This window comes from Hemicordylus capensis, chromosome 8, assembly GCF_027244095.1.
Source record: "Hemicordylus capensis ecotype Gifberg chromosome 8, rHemCap1.1.pri, whole genome shotgun sequence".
Taxonomy (NCBI): Eukaryota; Metazoa; Chordata; class Lepidosauria; order Squamata; family Cordylidae; genus Hemicordylus; species Hemicordylus capensis.
The window spans coordinates 18,404,985-18,430,357 of NC_069664.1; the positions used below are offsets into that span (position 1 = coordinate 18,404,985).

Below are 25,373 nucleotides of genomic sequence, written 5' to 3' on the forward strand. Positions count from 1 at the left end.
GGGCTAGAGACAGGGCCAGCCCAAGGGATTGCTGCCCCTAAAATGAGGTGCCAAATCCTGCCTTGGCCCATAACACTAAAGGGGAAGGGAATCCCCCGTTCAGAAACTCTTGCAAGCTTTGAAAGTGGCAAGGGGGCAGGGGAGGAGGGGAGGTTGCCAATACTCCCCTCTTCTTCCCTCCTTGTGTTTCTCGCAGGCTTGCAAAGAGTGGCATCCACTTGCAAGGGTCAGAGGAGTGACAAAGAGATGTTCCTATAGCGGTCACAGTCAGGGACATCTGGCCATCCTGTTGGCAGCTGACTATGCTGCTGCCCGAGGTGGCTGTCTCGCCCTGCCTCATGAAAGGGCTGCCCCTCATCAGAGAAGTGCTTCTTTGTGAGAAAGAGTCTTTTTGGCCGCGATTTCTATCCTCCCCGCTCTGCTAACGTGCACTCACCAGTTGTTGACCTGCAGGAGCGTCAGGTTTGTCTGTGCCGCTATCTGTCTTTTCTCGTCCTCTGTCGGGTAAGGGTGCTGCAAAGAGAGAAGCTGCATCGTCATTACGCTGCATGCTACTGCGGGGATTATCCTGAGCTCTTTCCATCAGAGCAGATTTGAAACACAGCATGTGTGCCCTTCTTCCGTTGTCGGCTTCAGAGAACTGAAAGCTCAGCTAGAAGGGATTGAATTCAGGGGTGTCCCGTGCACTGTCCTTGGGGGCATTACAGAAAGGAGAAGAGGAGCCGTTTGTATCATTTTCTATACCCTCAGCTGCTCAAAGACCTCTTGCTCTCTTCAATGGCTCCACCATTTTCCACGCTGGGTGCCCATTCATTACCGGCCCTACCATGAAGCAGGGCAAAGCGGGCCGCTTCAGCTGGCAGACCGCAGACCAGTTTTTAGGGGCAGGATAGCAGCCTACCCGCCCCCCTCCGCCCCCAATGGCCTGCAGAGAAAGGAAGGTATCAAGAAATTGCATCACTGTCCTTTTATCTTCCCTTCGCAATAGGAGAAGGGAAGGGGGGAGATTTGAAAGGAGGAACTCTTTTATCACACTCTTTTTCCAAGAAGCCCAGAGCATAATATCATTATGCTTATCCTCAACAACAGCCCTGTGAGGTAGGCTGGGTTGAGACTCTGTGTGGCCCAGAGTCATGCAGTACGTTTCCTGGCTGAACTGGGAAAAGAGCTGGCACAGGTGACTCGATCTGGAGATGGAGCGCCAGAATTTGGATCCTACTCCAGATTAAATCTGTCTCTTCCCCAAGAGACAGGTTCTTCGGGATCTGGATTTTGGAGCTTAGCCACTTCCCTAAGCTCCAAAGCAGAAGGGCCTCTGTCAATGATCTCAACTGACTTTATCTCAACTGATGTTTGAGATAATATATGTGAAGTGCTTTGAACACTGCAGAAGCTCCACATACCTGCTAAGCATTATCATTGTTGCTCCCTCCCACTCCAAACTTCAAATAATTTCCCATAAAGTGGTTATGCTACATTCAAACAGCAGAGGGTAGCAGTGAGTTGGCTTTGTGGTTGGTGAAGGCTGGGTGGATTGACCGTTGGCAACAGAGTTTGCAACATAACAATAAGCAGAACAGAGATTTTCCATTGCACAGAGTTCTGCAAAGCAATCACTTGCTTTTTGTGTTAAGTTCTATCTATAATGAAATTTCTTTTTTTCTCTTTCTGTCTATCGCATCTATATATGCATTTATATCACATTTATATAAAATCTCTGGGAGGTTTACAATTTAAAACACAATTAAAACTTTAAATCATAGGAAATGAATTAAAATAACCATTAAAATACTTTAAAACATTATAAACTAAAAGCCTGATAAAACAGGTGTGTTTTCAAGAGTCTCTTAAAAAAAAAAAAAAAAACCAGAGAGGGGAAGATTCTGATTTCATTCAAGAGTGGTTCCGGAGCCCTGGGCAATTCCCGAGCAGTCCTGGATTGGGGTTGCCATTTCACAATTCAGGATTTGATTTCCCCCCCTAAAGACCAGACTTCTAGCACACATCTATGATTAGACAGTTCGTGTATTCGTATATTCAACCCCTCCTGCTCTAAGAAACACCCCAAGACATCTCTCATTTCCCAGCGATCTCCAATTTCCTATTATTTTAACCTAGTATATTTCTTCCTCCATGGCATTTCCTACTCACATCCTCCTTCCTTTTCCTCATGTTTTTTGTTTTTTGTTTTAATTTAGATCGCAAGCTTGCAGATAGGACCTTGTTGTCATGGATCCAGTGTTTTATACATTGGAATATACACTGCACTTTTGTGTTTTGGCACTTGAGGAAAAAGTAATAATGCTATTTCTTTCTCTCTCTTTGCAGAATCAAAGCATTCCACCTTAGCCATCAAAGTCGATGAACACCTCTACCCTTGCGTCTTCTGCAGGTCAGCTGATGCTATCCAGCCCTGTGTTTTTTCCTGTAAAAGTCATACTCCCAATTCCTTCTTTCCCTTTCCCATTACAAAGGGAAGAGAAAAGCACTGTGGTGCGTTTCCACTTCCCTCTTTTGCACGCCCTGCCCATATGACATATTTAGACTGGTGGGGAAAGGCTGCTCCTTTGCAGTACCCATTTTAAAACGGGCCATTTGCTAGGCCCTCTGAATACCGCCCGTCTTAGAGAAGGATAAAGTGTTAAGGCCAGGGAGTCTCCAAATTGGGTCCGCAGATGTCAAAGGCCATTGTTGCTGGACTTCCACTCCCATGAGCCCCAGCCACATCTGGGGACTCCGTTTGAGAACCCGCTGGGTTAAGGCAATTCCCACAGAATCTGCTGCAAGGCAGAAGGAGAGGTACGGACAGGAATATGCTACAGTGTGTGCACAAGGGGCAAATCCAGGGAGGAGGTGTCTGTCTCGTGGCCAGAGGCGTAGCGAGAGGAGAGGGCCCATGTTCAGGACACAGGTGGTGCTTGGGCGCACAGCATGTGCGTCCGCACCCCTACTCACTCCCCCTGGGAGGGGGCTGCGAAGCTCCCCCACGGCCAGGCCAGGGCTTCTGTGGCTCTGGCCACTTGCAGCGGCCTCCTCCTAGGCTCGGCCAATGGAAGGAGGATGAACGCAGTCCAGCCAAAGGTGGCGGCGGCACCGGCTTCTTTCATCCTCCTTTCATCGGCCAGGCGCCCAGCCGATGGAAGGAGGACGCCCACAGCCAGGTGAGCAGCCTAAGGAGGTGGCTGGATGCAGCAGTGCTGGCTGCCATTCGCTGGGCTGCGTCCATCCTCCTTCTGTCGGCTGGGCATGAGCTGAAGGCTGACCGTGGTGCCAGCAGCCGGAGCCCTCGGGGAGTGGACAGCGCGATGGCTCCTCCTGGGGGCTTGGCGGCTCTCCAACGAAGGGCTTGATGGGTTAAGGTTAGGGTTAACCCTAGCCCGGACCCAGTGACCATGCTCAGACCACTACCTGCCGCTTCCTCTACAACCCTACCACGTCACCACGGCCATCCCGCCTCCGGTCATTGTCCTAGAACACAGGAGGCTGCCTTATCCTGGGCCAGACCCTTGGTCCCTCAGGCTCAGTATTGTCTGCACTGACTGGCAGTGGCACTGCAAGGTTCCGGGCAGGAGTCTCTCCCAGCCCGACCTGGAGATGCTGCCAGGGAGGAGTGGACCTGGGGCCTTCTGCCTGCAAAGCAGATGCTCTGCCACTGAGCTACATCCAGCCCCACCGACTTATTCTGAAACGTGTCGTTCCAAAAATGCTGCACAAGGAGACAGAGTGCCTTGCAAATGGCAACTGTCCACTCCTGGGATCACAGATTTGGAAGGGGCCTTGGAGATCTTCGAGTCCACCCCCTGGCTCAGTCCGGGGACCTGCTATGGCATCCCTGACCGATGGCCGCCCGGCCTCTGTTTGGAAGCCCCCAGCCAAGGAGAGCCCACCGCTGCGCCAGGCAGACGGCTCAACTAGCTCTTGTTCTTAGGGAATTCCTAAGAGTCGCTCGCTCCTGTAATTTCAAGCCTTTGGTTCTTGTCTTGCCCGCTGGAAGCATAATATACTCAAATACATTGTGCTTTAAGCTAGTGGCCATCTGAGTTGAGTTGATGGGAGTGGTGGCCAAAGGCCAGAGCCAGGGGCTACTGGAGAGTAAGACCCTGGTGTAGGGAGTCGGGCAGGAGAACCGAATCATCCTGGACTGGCCTTACACAGAGACGCTGCCTTGCCAAAGAGGCTGCTTTCATTGCCGAGATCCCAGCTTCGGTCAGTCGCCAACTTTTGCAATGCAAGCTTAAAGGGGCTCGTTTAATAAAAGCTGCTCTTGATTAAAGGCCCCACGGGGAGCTGCAACTTCTAAGCTAAAATCTATAGCCAGTGATATTGGAGCAATTTTGCTTCCCCCAGACGATGCTTTCCTGATGGGTTGTTTCTGTCTAAGCAGAAAAAGTGCTCATCGGGCAATTTAAGCCACTGCATAGTGAACTCGAGTCCTGGTGGAGGTGGAGATCGTGCACTCATTCTAGGACTGCAAACTGAGACGGGGGGAATTGAGGGAAACCATACCAGACTAATGCACAGGTCCTATCAAGCGGATCAAAAAACAGTGGTCTGGGGAGGTCAGTTATGGGGCTCCCTAGCTAGGCATTATCTGAGTATTGCCTGAGGGGCCCTAGCCTACACGGCACATTTTAAACCTACAATACCCCACCCCCACCTGTATGGGACTGTCATTCAGTGGTAGAGCATTTTGCTTTTTATGCAGGTTCAATCCCTGGCAGCATCTCCAGGTAGGGCTGGGAAAGCCTCCTGCCTGCAACCTTGGAGAGCTGCTGCCAGCCAGTGTTGGCAACTTTGAGCTAGATGGACCAAGGGTCTGACTCAGTATAAGGCAGCTTCTTATGTTCCTTTTCTTCTAGGGGATGGAGCTGTAGCTCAGTGTTAAAGCATCTGCTTTGCAGGCAGAAGGCTCCAGGTTCACTCCCTGGCAGCATCTCCAGGTAGGGCTGGGAGAGACTTCTGCCTTGGAGAGCTGCTGCCAGTCAGTGTCAACAAGATTGAACTAGATGGACCAGGGGTCTGACTTGGTATAAGGCAGCTTTCTGTGGTCTAACAACACATGGCTGCCTCAGCACAGCCAGTGAATGTGGAAGTCGGCCAGAAAGGAAAACAAGGAAACCTGCCACAAGCATTTGCTTTTGAGGAAAAGCAACTTGGAGTGTCCAGAACTGGAGTCCAACATTGTCACTGTTTTGGTCAACTTGAGCGAAAACATCCAGTCCCCCTGTACATGAGAAGACCTGGGTGAGATCCCATTTGGGAGCTCACAATGACCTTGGGCAATTCAGAGCCTCTTTCTGACTGAATGACCAACAACCACCCTTACTTACCTGCTGTGTGATTTAATTAATTAATGGGCAATGTACTTTGAAAATAGCGAACTTTATTGCTCGTATCCTTCCTGCAGCCTGAAGGAGCAAACTGTGGCAGGAGCAGCACACCCCGTTCTTGGCAGATCAGTTCTGCTGCCTTTTATGAAGAGCAGCCGTGAAGGGGGATCTCAAAATGCACCCACAAAGGAGGATGGCAAAGGAAGCAAAAGCACTGAAAGAGCAAGGGAGTCTCCTCCTCCTCTTCTAATTCGTTTGCTTCCCTCGTCCCTTTTGTGCTCAACTGCCTAAAGCTGTTCAGCAGGGCTGCCCCAAGTTGCTTCAGAACCTCAGGCGAGGGTTTAAAAGGAGGCTGTTGGCAGGCTCCACTCCTCACCTTGCATTCCTTTTGAAGCCGGAAGGATCAGATCTGATCCCTGCAGGCTTTGAAAGGTGTGTGGGGCAAGAAGAAGGGGTAGCCAGCAGCCTTCCGCATTATCACAGACCAATTCTGGTCCCCTGTGCTAGAACAAGGACTCTTGCTCCAGAGGAAGGAAAACAGTGGATGCCATCTCCTCTTATAGGGACTCTATTCAAATGTTATCACTCGTACTGCTAAACTCTGCAAGAATGCTACCAGTTGGACACGAAAATAACAGCATACCATTTTCACAGAACATTTTGGCACTTGTGGAATTTTACAGCCAAATTAACTTATGAAGCATTTCCTTTAAATGTCCCCTTGGACCATCTGTCCAGCCAGCAGACTAGAGGAATGAATGATGGTTGTCCCAGTGCCCCGGAAAGAAGACACATCAGATGGATTGCTGAACAAACATGCACGCCTCCCCCCTCCCGCACAGAACATGGAAAACATTTAGATTAAAAACTGCATCATAACCAACCCCCCCAGCTTCAGGGATAATTGGGAGAAGGAGGCTAGAATGCCCCAGAGTCTCTTTCTAACGGTGCTAATTGCATAAATCTGTATTAATTGCTGTGTAAAATGGTGCACTGGAAAATCTGCCAACTGCCTTTTAATTCTTTTCCAGTTGGAGCCAACTGTTGTGAACAGAGGATGCAGAAATGTCATCCTCAAGAAAGGGTCCCATAGACGTGTTTACAAAAGTCCTGGGAAAAGGATTTGCAGTGAAGGAGGCACTGTATAGGCCACCTCCCATTTGGAATCCAAGATTGCTTCCTAGATTATATCTTCCAGTCTAGCATCATTTTACCGACTCTGATGCAGAGGTTTGTAACGGCCTTCCTGACAGGTTGGTTCGCCTCCCAGCTATCCCCTTCTCCAGGAGGGTGCCTTGAACACCTAGGCTGTGGTGGGGAGTTTGGGAATTGGGCACATGAGACACAGACCAGCAGTCACACAATCAAAAGGCAGTTCATTCTACCAAAGGGGAAAAGAATGAGTGACTAACCCAAAAGGAGGGTAAGGGGCTGGATTTGAAAGGAGTGAGGGGAGAGAAAAGTGACAACACTACACCCTAAACAAAAAGACAATATAGAAGCTAACTAGCCTGAACTAACAGATCCTTTAGCTTATTCCAGGAACGAATGCGGACAACACATTGCATCTCCAGGTTCCACCAGGCAGATTGATGATGACTCCTCTCTCTCTTCTCATGCCTCCCCACCACCCCCCAGCCCACATTATCTTTGGTGGTGGCCAGCCTCCTTTGCAAACCATCTTTTGCAAGCTTTGGAAGTGCAGGGAAGATCCCCAGCGGCTTCATCTCCTCATGCTTCCTGCAAGCCATGCAGGGAGTATGAGGAGAGGCGGTCCCTGCAAGGTCAGACTGATCCCAAAGAGCTGCTTGGATGGTGGCAGTGGGAGGGGGGGGGGGTAGGGGCATTTTGCCCCAGTAATCTGCTACCTGAGATGACCACCTCATGCCCACTGCAAAACTGCCTCAGCTCTGCAGGGCATCCAAGGGGTTTGCTTGCAACGTTTACTAAACACAGACTGGAAATTGAACACCGTCGAGTCGGTGTCGACTCCTGGCAACCATAGAGCCCTGTGGTTTTAATTTGGTAGGATACAGGAGGAGGTTTCCCATTGCCATCTCCCACACAACCTGAGACGATGCCTTTCAGCATCTTCCTGTCTCGCTGCTGCCAGATATAGGTGTGTCCCACAGTCTGGGAAACACACCAGCGGGGATTCAAACCAGCAACCTCATGCTTGTTAGTCAAGTCATTTCCCCGTTGTGCTATTAGGTGGTTCATAAGTTTAATCTATAGCTTTATACCAAATCAGGCCATTGGTCCATCTAGCTCAGTATTGCCTACACTGACCAGCAGCTTTCTTCTTCAAGGTTTCACGCAGGAGTCTTTCTCACCCCTACCAGGAGATGCCAAGGAATTAAACGGGGCCCTTTTGCGGGCAGGATCAGAAGGAAGGCTGAGCCATAAATGAGACTGGCTGAACACAACTGGATGAGGAGGCCTGGAGTAGCCACAGAAGCTGCCCCCGCCGGAGCACCTCCAGTAATAAGGTCCACAACGCCAAGCTTAATGTCTCTGCAAAGAAACCTGTGATGCGCAGGGTATTTCATTGTAATATCGAATGGGGTATTTGCATGTCATGGATACTAGTTGTCCAGGAAATCAAGGTACACTGGTAGGAGTTCTTCTCTTGGACACTAGATGGCAGATAGAGTCCTAATAACAAGCGTGTGGATTCCAAATATTGCACATTTCCTGTTACCCAAGAATTTTGGCCAAACAAGCAAGCAAAGACTGGTTGGAGGAAAGAAGGGCTCCCCTTCTATAGAACTGGTATAGCATCTCTTTAGAAACTGTAGCCTTGGACACAGATTTGAAACATACTTTAGATTTATTTTGTGTGTCACTGAAACAAATTGGTCCCCCCCCTAAAATTGGTGCCAAACAGCAGTTGAGCGGGCTACTTTGTCTCTACTGACCCAGAAACAATTAGGACAGAGGTGCTAAAGCAAACAGGCTTAGATGCCAGCGATTTAGCTACTTTAGCAGCCTCCCTATCTGCACTGGGGTCAAAGCACCACCTGGTTCACCTGGATGTAGGCCTTGCTTCCTCAGGAATGCTTTAGGCATTCAGAAGCCCTCCATGCTAGTAAGAAGAGCTTCCAGTACAGCAATACAGGATAACTCACCCTTCCTTCTCTCTGCAACATTAGGCATTATGCCAACAGGTTTGACTCCAGGATTCCCCCATGTGCATTTGCCTGCAGTCTGAATGTGTGAAGCCCTCACTAGAACTGACTTAGATCTGGCTTTGTGACATCACCAAGCAGCCCAATTGGATTTGTTATGTGGTCTTATCAGGAAGCCCATTCAAACGGAAGGAAATACTTCTTGCCCTTATTCCCATTTATTTGGCTTTGTAGTATTATAATCTGATTGAGGCTGTGACATGGCATCTTCTGCATGATATGTAACTGACTGGGATCACCAGGGAGGAGAGCTGGTCTTGTGGTAGCAAGCATGACTTGTCCCCTTAGCTAAGCAGGATCCGCCCTGGTTGCATATGAATGGGAGACTAGAAGTGTGAGCCCTGGAAGATATTCCCCTCAGGGGATGGAGCCGCTCTGGGAAGAGCACAAGGTTCCAAGTTCCCTCCCTGGCAGCATCTCCAAGAGAGGGCTGAGAGAGATTCCTGCCTGCAACCCTGGAGAAGCCACTGCCAGTCTGTGTAAACAACACTGAGCTAGATAGACCAGTGGTCTGACTCCGTATAGGGCAGCTTCCTATGTTCCTCCTGAGGAAGAACCCCCTCTTTAAACAAAATGGTTCTAGAATTGTAGATTAGGGCAAGAAACAGCTGTGACCAAGTGGCAAATAATATGCCAAAAAAGTGAGAGAGAGAAAAGAGAGGGGAAAGGCCAAAGGTATTGCTGCCTGAGGTGGGGCACCAAATATTGGTTTGTCCCATGTCCTCCAGCTGTTTTTCAAAATCATCCCTTGCAAGCTTTGAAAATGCTGCCACGGGTTGTTATTTATTTATATACTGCTTCCCACCCCAATTCTCAGTGGTTTACATGGAACATTTGTCAGCAGCTTCCTCTTCTCTTCTTGTGTTTCTTGCGAATTTTGCAAGGAGTCTGCGTGGAGACGCTCCTTGCAAGGTTACGGTCGGTCCCAAAGTACTGCTCTGATGGTGACAGTGGGAGGCATTTTGCCCCCTGCTCTTGCCTCACTAATCTGCTGCCTGCAGTGACGGCCTCACCTTGCCTCATGAAAGGGCCGCCTCGGCTCCGAGGCAGCAGGAAGCTTCTTAAGGAGTCCTGGGGGGCTTTGTAACCAGGAGAATAGGGCTGTGTGACACGCACAGTGTTGACCCGGAGCCTGACACCATGCTGACTTAGCGCGAAGGCAGTGGGGAGATTGTACCCCTTCTGGCCCATGCTGTCTTGAGGGTTGATTTCTGTGCACCTTGGCCCACAACATTGGAGGTAACTCCTCTGGACTGCCCTCCTATGAAGTTCTCCCCTCCTCCCCCCACAGGCTTTTCCTGGCTGTGCTGGCTGATGCAGCTGTCATCTGAGAATGCCTTTGCCAACACTCCCTGTAACAGCCTCTCTCTGCTGGGAGTTCTGCGGCCTGGTGTTCAATGACCAGCTGTGCTTTTACTAGACAAAGATGAAGATAATTCATGTCATTCACATTCACAAGATCAACCTTGAGAACACAGCTTCCCCTGGCTTCCTGTCGGCTTCTAGGCACAATTCACATGCTGGGGTTAGCCTTTAAGGTCTGATGTGGCTTGAGACCTGGCTGTCTAAAGGACCACCTGTCGAGTGCTGCTGGCGGGGGCGAATAGGGGCATCGCCCCGAGCACCTGCCAGTGCCTGTGGTGGGGAGATTCTGGCCTGAAATCGCCCCAGTGCGAGAGCACTGCAGGGCTGACTGAGTCCGAGGGCGGTGGCTGCAGTGGGCAGGAGTTGTAGCAGTGTGGAGATTTCCCACTGCTGCCAGCAATGCGCAACTCCTGCCTGTTGCAGTGGATGCCCTCAAACCTCAAGAGCATGATGTGCTCTTCTCTGCAAACCAGAGTGGGCCATGGGGTTGGCTCAGTTGGAGGGTGGCTCTGCAGGGTCTTTCCCAGACATCAGGCTTTACTGCAGAATTAAGAGGGGTGAAATACTGTGAGTTACGGGGCATATCAGATATCTTGAATTTGCCCCCAAACCTGATGCAAAAAGTGGACATTTTTATCCCGGACATAAATGGGACTAAGCTGAAAAACCCAAAATTTTGATGTAAATCTGGGTGATATGTGAATGCGCACCTGCCTTTCCAAAGTAAAACTGCCACCTGGCAGAGCTCCTGGTGGGAGGTGGGAGATCCCAGGCAGGAATCTCTGTGCTGCCAGGAATCCTCATCTCCATGCCATCACCTCTCACCAGGGCTCTGCCACCAATTTCCTCTGCCCTGAGCCCTGCACCTGTCTGCCTGTTCTTAGAGATTCTGCCACTGGAGGACAGGTGTGGGGAATTGGGGCTTTCTCTGTAGCCCGATTCAACATAACATTTTTGCCTGTGTTCAGATGTATATGAAAACACATATGTTCTTTTATGTGATTATGTATGTGACTTATGTGCCTGTGTTCACATGCCATTTTATATTGTAATTTCTATAGGGATGCCCGCTTAAGATTTGCGTCCCCTTTGCTGCAACGTTCTCCTGGGCATTTGGATGACTTTTATTTGAAGTATTTACTGTCCAGTCTTAATGACGACCTAATTAGCAAAATGGCTAGGTACTGTTATATCATTTGCAACATCCGCTTAGGTTTCCAATAATGTTTTGCTTTCTCTTTTCCGTGATTCTTGTTCTATCAATGGAGGGTGCTCTGCTCTCTTTGGCTATCAGGAAGATCTGTCTGGAGTTCACCACATCTGCCTTAATTCTAACCTGTTAATATTGCGTTATAATCTGTGTGATTTATTCTGCTGAGTTTCTTGCAAGTATGTATGTTTTACTAAGCATTGGTCTATGACCGCAATAAAGAATGATGGTGCCTGTATTCATTTTAAAGGTGAACCCCTAAATGCAGGATACAGATAGAACTGTACTGCTGTACCTGCGTTCAACATAATGTGTGAAGAACTGTACCTGCATACAGAACTGTACCTGTGCACACTGTACACAGACTGTGCAAGTGCTGAATTATAATGTGCAAATAGGAATCGTGATGGTGCCCTAACACTAATGTTTTCTCCACAGCTGCTCAGCTAGTGCTTGGTTGGATGAGTTTTAGGTACCAGACCAAAACTTTTAAAATTATTTCTCCAGGCTTTTACTCACTTCTTTATTGGCTACTTTATGGCAGGTGACTACACTTCTAGTTCCTATTTTGTCTGTGCTTCTTATTTGCTCTTTGTATTTTTTTAAATTTAAATTTTTGGAGAAAATCTATTAACTATTGTTGTTGTAACCATACTGAAAGCTGCCCTGAGATTTATTTATTTTTAAAATAAGGATGAGTATACGTTTTCAAAATAAAGCTACAGTAGTATAAATTAAATTAGGGGGCTGATTGGTATGGAAGGCATTGCTGTGTTCTGTGGCTTCCATTGCCCTGTCCTGGCTGCTGTGCTTCCCTTCTCATGCTGCTCATCTGCACGTCGGAGATGTCCAGGAGCAGCAGAGGCAGAAGCTCACAGAGCCCGTGAAAGAATGAGTTGCCTATTGAGGAGCCATGTTGCAGTCACATAACTACTACTGGAAACAATCATACCGGTCATGAGCTGGGATCACAGAGTCAACTTTTAAGCTTTTTGTGGAAGCCGGCTGAACTCTGGTACGTGGGAAGCCAAGCTAGTGATCCACATCATGCTGTGCGGTGCGACTGTGACACTTATGCACCACATGCACATCTTGAAAGTCAACTCACATTTTCTTTTTACTAATTTCATTTTGTGAAATCAAAATGTTCTGATTTCACAACCTTCCCCGCTGCCCTACACTCAGTGATGCAGACAAATGGCCAAATCTAGCTGTACAGGATAGCACCATATTCCCAACATGATCTGGGATTACTTGTGGAAGAACTAAGCCCTAATCAAAAGCAAAAAATGACAGCAAAGCAGGAAAAAGAGAGAGGAAACTAATCACAGTGAACAGGCACAGAGAAGGGGAGCATGATGGAAGCTTCCAACAATACTCTGGTCCACCTGAAAGCTGCATGTTTGAAAACTGAAATGGGTAGATATTTGGTGTATTCTGAGTGCTGGGGAGGAAAATGCCTGCTTTTGTGCAAGAAGTCTGCTGGCATACTGCGCAATGTTAGGTGTGTGTTGTGACATCACATTTGTGCAGCTGTGCTCTTTGAAAAATTGAGCAAATGGAGTAGTGTGACAGTACAGCTGCTGGAAGTAATGGGCAGATGGTTGCACCATTGTATTTGCACAATTTGTGTACTTGTGCAAGGGTGCACTTGTGCAATGGTATGAATGTTATGCTGCAACATGCACACAGCGTTGCGTAGTATGTCAGTCTCTGCCTTATTAGTTAGGCAGGTTTTTTAAACACGAGGGGATTAGGATGTGACCAACTCCACCCTATCTTCCGACAGTGCAAATTACTTCTTGTCCTGCAGTTCAGCCACAGCCGATCCTTAGGAATAGGCTGCCCGATTTTATCACTAACCCAGAAGGTAGAGAATGCCATGCAGCTGCATTAGCTCTGCGGCCCAGCTACTCTAGAAGATATTTGTGCTACTGATAAGTAAACCACTTCATAAGCAGACAGTGAGAGCCCTTCAGACCAGCTTCTCCTGAACGGAGAAGGATCCCAAGGGGTTAATCTCTCAGACACACTTGTTGACTTCTCTCACCATAAGATGCTGAAAGAGCCAGGAGCGCATGATATTCGTAGCATGCTTAGGCAGGACTCCCCGTTTGTTCTTTGACTTTTTATCTTCGCTGTCAAGAAGAGAGGTCAGGTCCAGGTTAACCTACAGGGCAGGGAAAGAGAAAGAGAAGCTTAAACAACAATGCAGGTAAAAAAGAGCCTGGGTTGCCATGGTGACACAGTTCACTATGTCGGTCCGATTTCATGCTGGCTTCGGGAGGCCGGAGAGCAGTTGTGCTATTCAGAGAGGCAAGAGCAAAACTAACTTAAGAGGAACTGTGATGTGCACTTAGAATTTCTTTTTTAAAATACCACTAGGTTTTATCCTGTATCTAAGTCAAATAATCAACTCGTCAATGGAAGATAGTGAGATTTCATCACCTATTTTATCTCTGCAGAGTATGGATGGATAGCTACTTCAGTTAGTCATGCGCAAAAAAATGAAAAGAGAAAGCTACCTATGTATAGAAGGACTCTGCAGGGGCCTAGCAACCTGCAAAGAAAGTTCTTGACCATGCTGCTGCAGTAATGGTCAGAAGAGAATCAAGCCACGGCTCAGTAGTAGCTCATCTGCTTTGCATCCTGGAGGTCCCAACTTCAATCCCTGGCAGCATCTCCAGGTAGGGCTGGGAAAGACTCCTGCCCGAAGCCTTGGAGACCTGCTACTTGTCACCACAGACAATATGGACTTAAATGAATCAAATATTTATATACCGCTTTCCAACAAAAAGTTCCCAAAGCATTTTACATAGATATAAAATAAATAAGCTCCCTGTCCCCAAAGGGCTCACAATCTAAAAGAGAAGCAGAAGATAAACACCTGCAACAGCCACTGGAGGGATGCTGGGCTGGGGCTGGATAGGGCCAGTTGCTCTCTGCCTGCTAAACAAAGAGAATCACCACTTTTAAAAAGTGCCTCTTTGCTCAGTTAGGAGGGGAAAGATAGTGTCATATGTTCATGTAAGCAGGAAGGCGTGTACCTCTCTCTCTCTCAATCAGAAGGGTGGCAGTACCACCATTCAAAATAAAGAAGCTCTCCGCCGCTGCCCGAGCTGGGGTTAGGAACATAGGAAGCTGCGATATACTGAGTCAGACCATCGGTCTATCTAGCTCAGTATTGTCTTCACAGACTGGCAGCAGTTTCTCCAAGGTTGCAGGCAGGAATTTCTCTCAGCCCTACTTGGAGATGCTGCCAGGGAGGGAACTTGGAACCTTCTGCTCGTCCCAGAGCGGCTCCGTCCCTTGAAAGGAATATCTTACTGTGCTCACACTTCTAGTCTCCCACTCATATGCAACCTGCTTAGCTAAGGGGACATGTCATGCTTGCTACCACAAGACCAGCTCTCCTCTCCTCATACATGGGTCCCCAGATGTTGTTGGGGATTAAGGGAGCTGAAGTCTAACAACATCTGGGAACTCAAGTCTGAGAACCCCAGCTCTAGAAGGTTCTGATGGTGCCCTGTGCAGGAACCCAACTGTGGTCCTGCACAAGACCACAAAGAACATCATACTTCTTGCAGCAAGTTCACACTTAAATTGTCAAAGGAAAGTGATACACTGACAGGTAAGCACAACATAATTTGAGCCCAGCTGAGCAAGGCTCTATGGTAGGGCTCAGCACTGGAATATGGGAGGCAATCCTAAGGGAGAAAGTGCCTCTGTGCATATGCAGACAACATATCCACCCATCACTTATTAAGCACAGCCCAGGGCTTCTCAAACTTGGGTCCCAGATGTTATTGGACTATCAACTCCCATCATCCCCAGCCTTTTGCCATGATGGCTGGGGACGATGGGAGTTGTAGTTCGACAACATCTGGAGACCTAAATTTGAGAAGCCCCACCTTAGCCCTTTCCCACACATCTGGGGTGAGGTGACCGCAAGTTTCCTGTTAAAAATTAATGACAGAGGCAACTCCCAGTATCATCTCAGGACATGTGGGTATTTCCCGGCCCTACCTGGAGATGTCAGGGATTGAACCTGGGGCCTTCTGCGTGCAAAGCAGTTGCTCTACACTGAGTTACGGTCCTTCCCCATCCTAACTGCAGCCCTAAGCATTGGCTTACCAAACTGGCTCCATGCAATCACCTTGGTTTTCTGTGCAATTGTCCTCACATAAAGAACATGACCCGGACAAACCCACAAACACCAGCACAAGGAGAATTGCAACCATCACATCTATACTCCCAGTTCCCACCGTGACTCCTCTGCCCAAGGACAGCTATGCACACGCTCAAGCGTCAAGGTGATTGCCAATTTCACCAACCAGACTTTCAGTCCCTTTGACATCAATTGAGCTTATTTCCAAACAAATAGCCTTAAAAAGCAGCCCCAGTAATCTGCTGGAGTTTTGTTGTTAAATACCCTTCAGTCTATTAATCAATTTTAAAATGTGCAATTCTCAATAGGATTTGTCTCAGGACAGCACAGGAACAGCTTTTTTTCCTTTCTTTAAAGAGCTGATAAAAAGAAAAGAAGATGCAAAGATCTGGGGAAGCAGAAAGACAGAAGTTTTAATGAGGTTGCAGGAAAGTGGAATCTCAACGTCAAGTTAAAAAAAAACACACACCTTTTTTTTTTTTTTAGGTTCTTCATAAAAACATTTCTTCTCCATGAATTAAACATCAGGATGGCAGCCCTGTGTCAGGTATAAATGATTCCCCCAGGTGCCGCTTGGGATGTACTGCAAGGCCGGGCTGAATAAATTACCCAGGCAATACAGAAATAACATTAGGAGTACTTGTCCAGGGCTCCGTCGGTGCCACAATATTCCCAGCCTGCTTGTATTCAACAGATCTGATCAATTTCACTCTAAGATCTGAGCTAGCAACAGCTTTTACACATTAAAAACAATGGAGATTTGGGTTTGTGTTTTTTTCTTCCTCATCTCTGCTTGGAGAGCCGAGAAGGAATCAGGGATACGACAATCCTGTCGATGCCTTTTCCAAGAGTTTTATTAAGCATTGTTAAAATATATGTGAAAAAATGCCCTAATGCAGGAGAAGGCCAGGGATTTTTTAAAAAAGAGCCTGGAGACTGATTGGGTGCAATCTTGGTCCCACCAGTGCTGACTCAGTAGGAAATGTCAGCACATCAATGAATGCTTTTTCATTTCTTTTTAAAAGATCTTAGTTTGTGTAGCAAGCGAGACATGATTTGCCTCTCATTAATCAAAACAGGCAGCGGTTAGTGAAGGGGGGAGAATAACTGGGACACATTTCAAGAACTAGGTAAGGATTTCTGCATGCAAAACTCAGATGGGAAACTCACAGGGAATAGGGTTATCTATTGCAATGAGACCCCCATTATTCTTGTCGCTCTTCGAATCTTTCCGTTATCAGCATTATTTAAATATCTCCCTGGCTGGAAGATGGTGTTTGTTGGGTAGTTCTTTAAAGAGTTGAAGGTGGTATGATAGGGGTAACTTCACAACTGTTTTGCACACCCATCCCATAATAATCGGGGGGGGGATGACTACATGGTATGATGAATGCAAGGCTGCCATTGTCATCATCTACCAATTATTCTGTCATGGGGCTGGGTCATAGCTCAGTGGAAAAACATCTGCTTTGCATGCAGAAGCGCCAGGTTCCATCCCTGGCAGCATCTCCAGGTAGGGCTGGGAAAGACTCCTGCCTGAAACCTTGGAGAGCCACTGACAGACTAGACAATACTGACTAGATTGATTCAATACAGGTTGAGTATCCCTAATCCGCACATCTGAAATCTGGAATGCTCCAAAATCCGGAAACCACCATGGCGTGCGCCCGCAGCACTGACAAAACATTATTTTCATTCATTCATTCAATTTCTATACCACTCTTCCAAAAATAGCTCAGGTCGGTTTACACAGAGAAATAACAAATAAATAAGATAAGATTTTCACATGAAATCTGAATTGCATCACCTAAATTTGATTCTAATATGACCAGCAACATTATTGCGTAGAAAATTTCCTCACAGTCAGTTTTCATTACATTTACAGCTACCTGTCGTTATCGTAAATTCAATGCTTATTTGTTTTTATACTTTAAATAAAACCTAAAAATAAAATAAAATACAGTGTACAGCAACCTTTCGTGTTTAGACTTGGATCCCATGCCCAAGATATCTCATTATGTATGCTAATATTCTAAAATCTGGAAAAGTCCGAAATCTGGAACACTTCTGGTCCCAAACAGTTCAGATAAGGGATATTCAACCTGTGCTCAACTAAAAACAGAAAATTTTCTTCATGTTTCCCTCTCCCAACTCCATTACTTCTGATTCTGAACTCCATTGCTGATTTAATTATTTCTAAAACACTTATATTCTTCCTTTCCATTGCACAGCATCCAAGGTGGCTTTCAAAACATACAATCATATTCATAAACATTAAATACACAAACCAAATTATAAGAAGAGAATGACTACCGGAAGCAGCAGGAGAACCCTACAACAAACCACCATGAATGAAGTGGCTCAGTTGCATAAAACAGCTTTAACTGAGTGCCAAAGTGTTGACACCAACCACATTTAAGGGGAAGCTTGTGTTATCCATAGAGAAGGCCCTATATCACTTGCTTAATTTCAGAGGCTGGAGGTACCTAGAATAAGGCCTTAGAGGATGACCTTAAAACAATCTAATGAGGGAGCCAGTTTAACCAGCTTGTATAGCTGACAGGGGTATAGCCTGTGTAGCTGGCTAACTAGAGATCCTGGGAGAATCGGTGTGTGTGTGTTCATAAGAACCAGAGAGATCTTGTAGGGCATCACACATGTGAAAAAACATTTTATGTTTTCCCCCCATTAAAAAATGGCATTTCCCACATATATTTTCCCCCAAAAGTATCCCTCTCTTGTATAACAGTCTTACTTGGGAACTGGCTGTTAATATGGATCTTTGCCATGTTCTCCCTTGTGGTAGGATAGATTTACATCTGCAAAGTCTGGTTGATGACCAGTGCCCCTTCTGAATGCTTAAAAAAAGAAACGAGTGCCTCAGTTCTTCCCCCACCCCCACCGCAAGTAGCGTGTGCAGTTGGTCTTACCTGTGTGTTCTGGATCTGAATGGCTCCCTGTGGGATTGCTTGGGTTACCACCTGGCCCTGAGACGTTACCATCGTTACAGGCTGGTAAAGGGCTCCACCTGGCAAAGAGATGTGATTCATAGCAGCGTTTTAGGAAGGTGGCTGACATCTGTTGGCAGAAAAACGTCTCAGCCAGCCTCATCTAGAAGAAACCGGTCCTGACAGGATTCCACAATGTCAGATTTAGCTGCAAAATCCTGACTCAAGTGCAGCAGGACTGGCCAGAAAATATTGGATCTAAATTTATTTCTGTCATTTTAAAGTAGAGTCGCCATGCCCCCCGGAATTCCAGGTTTCGCCCTGATGTTAAGCATCTCACCTCAGATTGCTTAGCCCATCCACATACACCTGGATTTCAGCTTTCATTTAAAAAGAAAAAGCTAAGCTCCAGCCCTTGTAGAAGCGGAGTTAGGGAGCAAAACGTGCCGTCACGATTCCGCACAAAAATTATTTTCAAGCCAATTTACATAATATGCAAATTAGGCACCCCCGGATCTGGAGAGCCCGAATATGGCAACTCTATTAAAGTAAGATGAGTTTTAGAGACACGTGGAAAACAAACCACATCAGTGGGTTCTAAAGCGAAAATGTCATTCCAGCAGAATTCCCCATGAGGAGATATTCTGAGGTAAAGAGCAACATTACAATTTGAGGGTCAAGACAGTGGACTGGTTCGCATGAACGCTGTCCCAAATGCACGAGGAGGATGGCGGCAACGTGTCCACAGCGTGCCCTTCCTGGTGCCATCACTAATGTGCTGCCAGCGCGTCCTTCAATTGCACATGGTGGCTGTTTATCCAAATGGCCCTAGGTAGCATTTGTTTAGGGGCCATTCGCATTAACAGCCGCCCCACTCCCCCCTGCAACGATTGAAAAACACCCTGACAGCACATCAGGACTGACATCCTTCAGTGATGGCAGAGCAGGTGTGCTCTCGGCACACCGCCACCCGCTTTGTGTGTCTGGGGTTGCTGCTTGTGTGAACAGGCTCAGTAACATTCGAAGGGTGGCGGGGAAGTAAATGCTGCATGTGTATTAGAACCAGTTCCACCACACGCAACTGTTAATATCTGTCTTCACCTTCATTTTGATAGGAATGGGAAAGAAAGCCCTAATACCTGTACATATATACGGGCAACCTTGCAAGCCACTAGAGCCCGTGTGCTGATACGTGGAACCGAGAGCTGAGACAAATGTTTGAAGAACAGGAAGTGGGAACTGTGTGGAAAAATCTTCACAGCATCCAGACTAAAGCGGGAAACCCTGATAGGGTCTCAGTTACACAACAATGACTCTGAACACGCAGGGAAGGTGCACAGCAACATTAACAGAAAACGAGGCCCCTCGTGGTGCTTTCCCGATATGAGGGAAATGACTCAAAGTAGTCCCATTAAAATTAAATTCTCATCATCATGTGGGCCAACAAATGCTATTGAGGAACGGTTCCTTACTATGTGGATGGTTTACATTTTCCACAGCTTTAGTCTGTTTTCTTATTTCAGCGTATATAATACTTCTCTCTGTGTAAATATTGTATTCAGGAGTCACACATGGGGGTGATGTTAAGACACTGACTGGCATCCTACCCAAATGGTTGGCGGTTACATGGCACAGCTTCTACATGTACAAGGCTGTTCTGCTAAAAGACGTGGTTTCAAAGAAGAAAAACTGAATTTAACATCCCAAACACCCAAATCCCACCGAGCGTACACATGCACACAGGTGGAGCTTATGGGTTCAGATGTGGTTCTGATGCCACCAGGACATTTTATCTGCTTTCCAGCCTCCTGGCCACCAAATGTAATGGCAACTCGTGGAATCACAGAGGGAAGAGACCTTGAAGGCCCTCTAGTCTAATCTCCAGCTCAGTGCAGGTATCCGCTATAGCAGGGATTCTCAACATTAGTTCCCCAGATGTCATTGGACTTCAGCTCCCATAATCCCCAGCCAAAGGCCACTGGGGCTGGGGATTATGGAAGTTGAAGTGCAGTGACATCTGGGGACCCAACGTTGAGAATCCCTGCACTATAGCATCACTGACAGATGGTCATCCAGCTTCTGTTTGAAAACCTCAAGTGGAGAGCCTACCACTGCATGGGACAGGCTCTTCCACTGTCAAACTGCTCTTACAGTTCAGAAATTATTCCTAACATCTAGCCTAAATCTGATAATTTTCAACTCACTGTTCTAGCTTTGCCCTCAGGAGCAACAGAGGACAAGACTGTTTCTCCCTCTAAGTGGCAGCCCTTTGGATCGTTGAAGGTACTTATCCCCTTCAATTCTCCAAGCTACACATACCCAGCTCCTTCTATTGTTCCTCCCAGGACTTGGTTTCCAGACCCCTCACTAAGTCATGTTAGTCTGTTATAAAGCAAACACAGACAAAAAGCAAGAGTCTTGTGGCACCTTAACAACGAACAGATTCATTGTGGCAGAACTTTCCATGGGCTACAGACCACTTTACCTGATGAGTTGGGCGCTAGTGGGCTGATGACGTGGGCTTATGAAAGAATCCATCTGTTAGTCCTCAAAGTGCTATCACACAAAGAGGAAGGATCCATGGTCCCCTTCCATGGGACTCTGGACTTAACATCCTGAAGTGTGAATAACTGGAGGGACTTTACGCAGTGGTGTGTGTGTGTGTGTATGAGAGAGAGAGAGAGAGAGAGAAAGAAGGGGGGGTACTGAATAGGGTTGTGAGTGGCTAATGGAGTGTGTAAACAGGGCTGGGGCCGGGGAGAGGTTAAAAACAAACCCAGTCAACTTCTACAGGTTTACTCTTGGTTATGCATATTTCACATCTAGTTATCTAAGGGAGTTAAAAATACCAAGCATGCAAAAGACGCAACTAACATGGTCACTGACGTATGCTCCACGCCTCCCACCTGACACAACTTGTGAGTTGACTGTTGTCATGGAGATATTCCCCTGCTGCAGTGCTGACGCGGGTACCACGATGCCTTGGGTGTTGCCGGATACGGCAGTCATTGAGTTAGGAGAATTCTGCAGCAAATCCTAGAGACAGAGAGGGGGTGGGGTGGGGGAGAAAGAAACTTAACACATTGCCCATTTCAGGGCACTAGGGACAAACCTCTTTTAGCAAAGAAATCAAAGAGTTGTCCTATACCCTACATTTCTGCTCCGACAGGTGTCACAGAACTCTGTAGATGAGGATGAATAAAACGTCACCCCACACATGATGATATTATTTTTAGACCCATATTTTTCTGTATCACTTGCCTTATCCCTTTTAGAGAGGAGCAGGCCCGGACCGGCCCAAGGGACAACAGAGCATATTCCTGGTGTGCCCCACCCATGGGGCGCCCCTGTGCCCCGCCAAACTCGGCAGCAGTGAATACTCCCACCCTTAAGTACCCATTCTGCTCAAAACCTGGCACCCTCCCCACACACATTCCACTGCCCTCTCAGTGCCCCCAGCCCAGCCCTGGAGAGGAGAGTTGGATCTGGAGCAAAGGGATTTGATAGGACGACTGGCTCTGAAGAATATTGTTTCGACTGCTGCTGCAAAGCGGATGATGCTTTAATATAAGTGGCTCACACTCAGCACAGCCTTCTAGGGAGATGTGCCTGAATGAGAGAGAGCTTCCCCACCATTGTTTCAGCCTCAGGTGTGCAGCAGAGGGTGAGCAAATTTTGACAATTCACTCTGGCTTCAAAAGGGGGCCGGAGTGGGGTGGGGGGATCCAAGAAATGACAGGCCAGTTAGCTTAATGCCTGTACCAGGTAAATTGATGGAAAGCATACTTAATGATAAAATTGTTAAATATATAGAAGAACAGGCCTTGCTGAAGGATAACCAGCATGGCTTCTGAAAGGGCAAGTCTTGCCTCACTAATCACTTGGAGTTCTTTGAGAGTGTCAACAGACACGTGGATAACGGGGAACCAGTTGACATAGTACCCTTGGTCTTTCAAAAAGAGGTCTTAACAGGCCATTCTTAGAGTGCACTTTGAACAATTCATGGAGGACAGGTCTATCAATGGCCACTAGTCTTGATGGCTGTAGGCTTCCTCCAGATTAAGACTGAATACCTGTTGCAGTGGAGCAATAGCAGGAGAAGGGGCATGACTTGATCTCTTTTGCATATGGGTTTACTAGGGAAGCAGGATGTTGGACTAGATAGGCCTTGGGCCCACTGCCTGCCAATTTCTCCCCTTGAGGACAAGTTGTGTGTGGTTCCCCAACCCCCATATGTAGACAGGAAAGGGCCACCCGAAGTCATTTTTGTGATGTGGAACATAGGAACATAGGACGCTGTCATATACTGAGTCAGACCATTGGTCTATCTAGCTCAGTATTGTCTACACAGAATGTCAATGGCTTCTCCAAGGTTGCAGGAAAGAATCTCTCTCATTTCTATCTTGGAGATGCTGCCAGGGAGGGAACTTGGAGCCTAGATGCTCTTCCCAGAGCGGCTCCATCCCCTAAGGGGAATATCTTACAGCGCTCACACATCAAGTCTCCCTTTCATATGCAACCAGGGCAGACCCTCCTTAGCTAGGGGGACAAGTGATGCTTGTTACCACAAGACCAGCTCTCTTCTCTTAAAAAATATTGCAGCAATTGAGAGATCAGCATCTAATGCCTACAGGTGCTAAGATCTCACAGGAACATAGGAAGCTGCCATATTCTGATTAATCTCTATTTTTTAAGGGTGTCAAATTCAGGGACATCTTCTAATTTGGTAAATGGCAGTAAGAATCATTGTATGTCCATAAACAAGAGTAAGGTTTAAGGAATTAAGCTGATGATCTCCCATGGTGAATTCAGTTTCGTGATACACGTTATTATACCTGTATTTACCCAAATGGATCGGCCCTCAAAATTTAAGATGAAACCCCAATTTCTAACATCAAAGAACTTGGAAAAAGACTAGTCTTGGACTGAGTTAAATACAGTATTTATGGGTGTGCAGATTCTAACCAGTATTAGCAACCGAGAGTACTGAACGAGAAAATGGTATTTATTCCAGAATAATGAACAAGGGATTATATATATACATCTCTCTCTCTCTCTCTCTCTCTCTCTCTCTCTCTCTCTCTCTCTCTCTCTCTCTCTCTGTTTATCTATATTCCCATAGACAGCACTCGTCTTCCACCTCATCTTCCTGAGGAAAAACACTAGGTATTTAAAAGAATTTATATTCCACCATGTTGCAAGAGTCTCAAGATAGTCACGATTCATTGAGAACAACTTCCAACATTAATAAACCATCACAGCAAATAAACACAAAATACAATTTTTAAAAGACACACCACAGCCAATAAAATAATTTTAGTCAGGGGGCATTTAAAATACCATACACTGGTGCTACTAAAAGCTCACAAGAACAGGGTAGACTTTGCCCAGAACAAACAAACAAACAAACAGAAAACCAGCAATGAGGGTGCCAGGTACATATGTCTGAGGAAGGAGCTCCATAATTTGGGACTGCCATGGCGAAGGCCCTCTCTCGTCATCACCCATCTCCCTCGGAGGAGAGGGCACCCAGAATTTTTAATCCATTATTTCCTTCATGGTGGAGCAATTTCTGGTTCTTTTGTGGAGTCTCAGATGACTATGATGTATTTGCAAATAGATAGATAGATAGATAGATAGATAGATAGATAGATAGATAGATAGATAGATAGATAGTATTATGCAAGTATAAGCCACCTAATGGTGCAACAGGGAAATGACTTGACTAGCAAGCCAGAGGTTGCCAGTTGGAATCCCCGCTAATATGTTTCCCAGACTATGGAAAACACCTCTATTGGGAAGCAGTGATATGGAAGATGCTGAAAGGCATCATCTCAGACTGCACAGGAGGAGGCAATGGTAAACCCCTCCTGGATTCTGCCAAGGACAACCACAGGGCTCTGTGTTTGCCAGGAGTTGACACCGACTCGAGGGCACAACTTTGCCTTTTATTATGCAAGTATTATTAGGATGCAACAAGTACCTACATCAGAAACAGATGATGAAATGCTCACAGGATGTATCCAATTTGCCAGGATACACTTGCACTTAAACTATAACAAAAAATAATTACACTACAATTCTGAAAATCTGTCTTTTCCTCATGGATCTCATGGGGTGGTGCCTACATGGTTCACCCCAATGATCCAATGAGGTAGGTCAGGTTGAGGGACAGTAAGGCTGTTCTCATGAGCAGTCTAACCCATATTAGGACAGACCAGCCTGGGTTAGGCTGCTCATATGCAGCGGTGGGATCTGTTTGGATCCCGACTCTGCCTCCTGGCCTTGAACAATCTGCACTGCATGGAGCAGCAGATTTGTCTGGTCGTGCGGCATCGTGCTGAAGACTTGGCAAAGGATCATGTGGGGGGAAGGCAGATGAAACCCTGCCTCCCCACCCACCACCCTCCTCTCGCCCCAGCAGGGATCGTGTGAATGACCTTAGTGGCTAGCCCAAAGTCACCCAGTGAGTTTCATAGCTAAATGAACTTAGATTTCCCTCGTCGGACGCGCTGCGAACTACATTACAATGGCTCCCACCTTCTGCATCAAGTCAACCCCAGTTCTGCAATATGTACACATCTGAATATAGCCACCTATTATTTCTGTTTCTGCCTGTCACGGGGAGAATTTACACATTGTGCAAGGCACTCAAGCCTCAACTCAAATGCTAGATAGCCTTTTCAGACCCCTTCTGGCTTCTGAGATTTCATTAGGCTTTCCCGCGCATTGTTAAGTCGACGTTTTCAGTCTTAAGGTCAGGAAACTTGCATTAAGAAGAGAAGGGGAGAGAGAGTGCTGAGATCATCCTGGTGCTGAGCTTTTGCTAACTAAAGGCACACCTTTTTAAGTGGTGGCTCTCCTCAGTCAAGCCGGGGGGAGAGCAACTGTCCCTCTTCAACTGAGAACAGCATCTCTCCAGCGGCTGTTGCTGGTGCCTCCTTTGTGCTTTTCTGTTTATATCGTGAGCCACTTTGGGACATCAAATCACCTTCTATTTTCTGTTGCTATGTAAACCACTTTGAAAAGTTTGTTGTTGTTGAAAAGCAGCATATAAAAATAATATATTTAATAACAACTCTTCCCGTGCCCAGATTAAGTTTCTCTGCTTGCGCAGTAAGATACACACAGTCTTGACTAGTAACTGGATAAAAAAGAATAGGA

At 46.8% G+C, this 25,373-nt stretch overlaps 1 protein-coding gene and 1 long non-coding RNA gene across 8 annotated transcripts in view; one reads left to right on the forward strand and one right to left on the reverse strand.

The window, feature by feature from the left end:
* LOC128333559 (uncharacterized) overlaps positions 1–19,547 on the forward strand; it is a 39,818-nt gene extending 20,271 nt beyond the window's left edge. Inside the window, exons 2-5 of one of the 2 annotated variants that reach the window (XR_008310971.1) lie at positions 2,329–2,392; positions 7,673–7,819; positions 15,748–15,808; positions 19,325–19,547. This is a non-coding gene — a long non-coding RNA (uncharacterized LOC128333559). Of the gene's footprint in view, positions 1–2,328; positions 2,393–7,672; positions 11,860–15,747; positions 15,809–19,324 lie in introns of those variants that run through there. The other variant, XR_008310970.1, reaches the window with a different exon arrangement.
* PKNOX2 (PBX/knotted 1 homeobox 2) overlaps positions 1–25,373 on the reverse strand; it is a 212,994-nt gene that overhangs the window by 5,217 nt on the left and 182,404 nt on the right. For all 6 annotated transcript variants that reach the window (XM_053269106.1, XM_053269107.1, XM_053269103.1 and 3 more), the window contains 4 exons: positions 21,116–21,245; positions 18,192–18,289; positions 13,144–13,263; positions 437–513 (listed from right to left, as the gene is read on the reverse strand). In XM_053269106.1, coding sequence (XP_053125081.1) covers positions 437–513; positions 13,144–13,263; positions 18,192–18,289; positions 21,116–21,245 — 425 coding nt within the window. The remainder of the gene's footprint in view (positions 1–436; positions 514–13,143; positions 13,264–18,191; positions 18,290–21,115; positions 21,246–25,373) is intronic.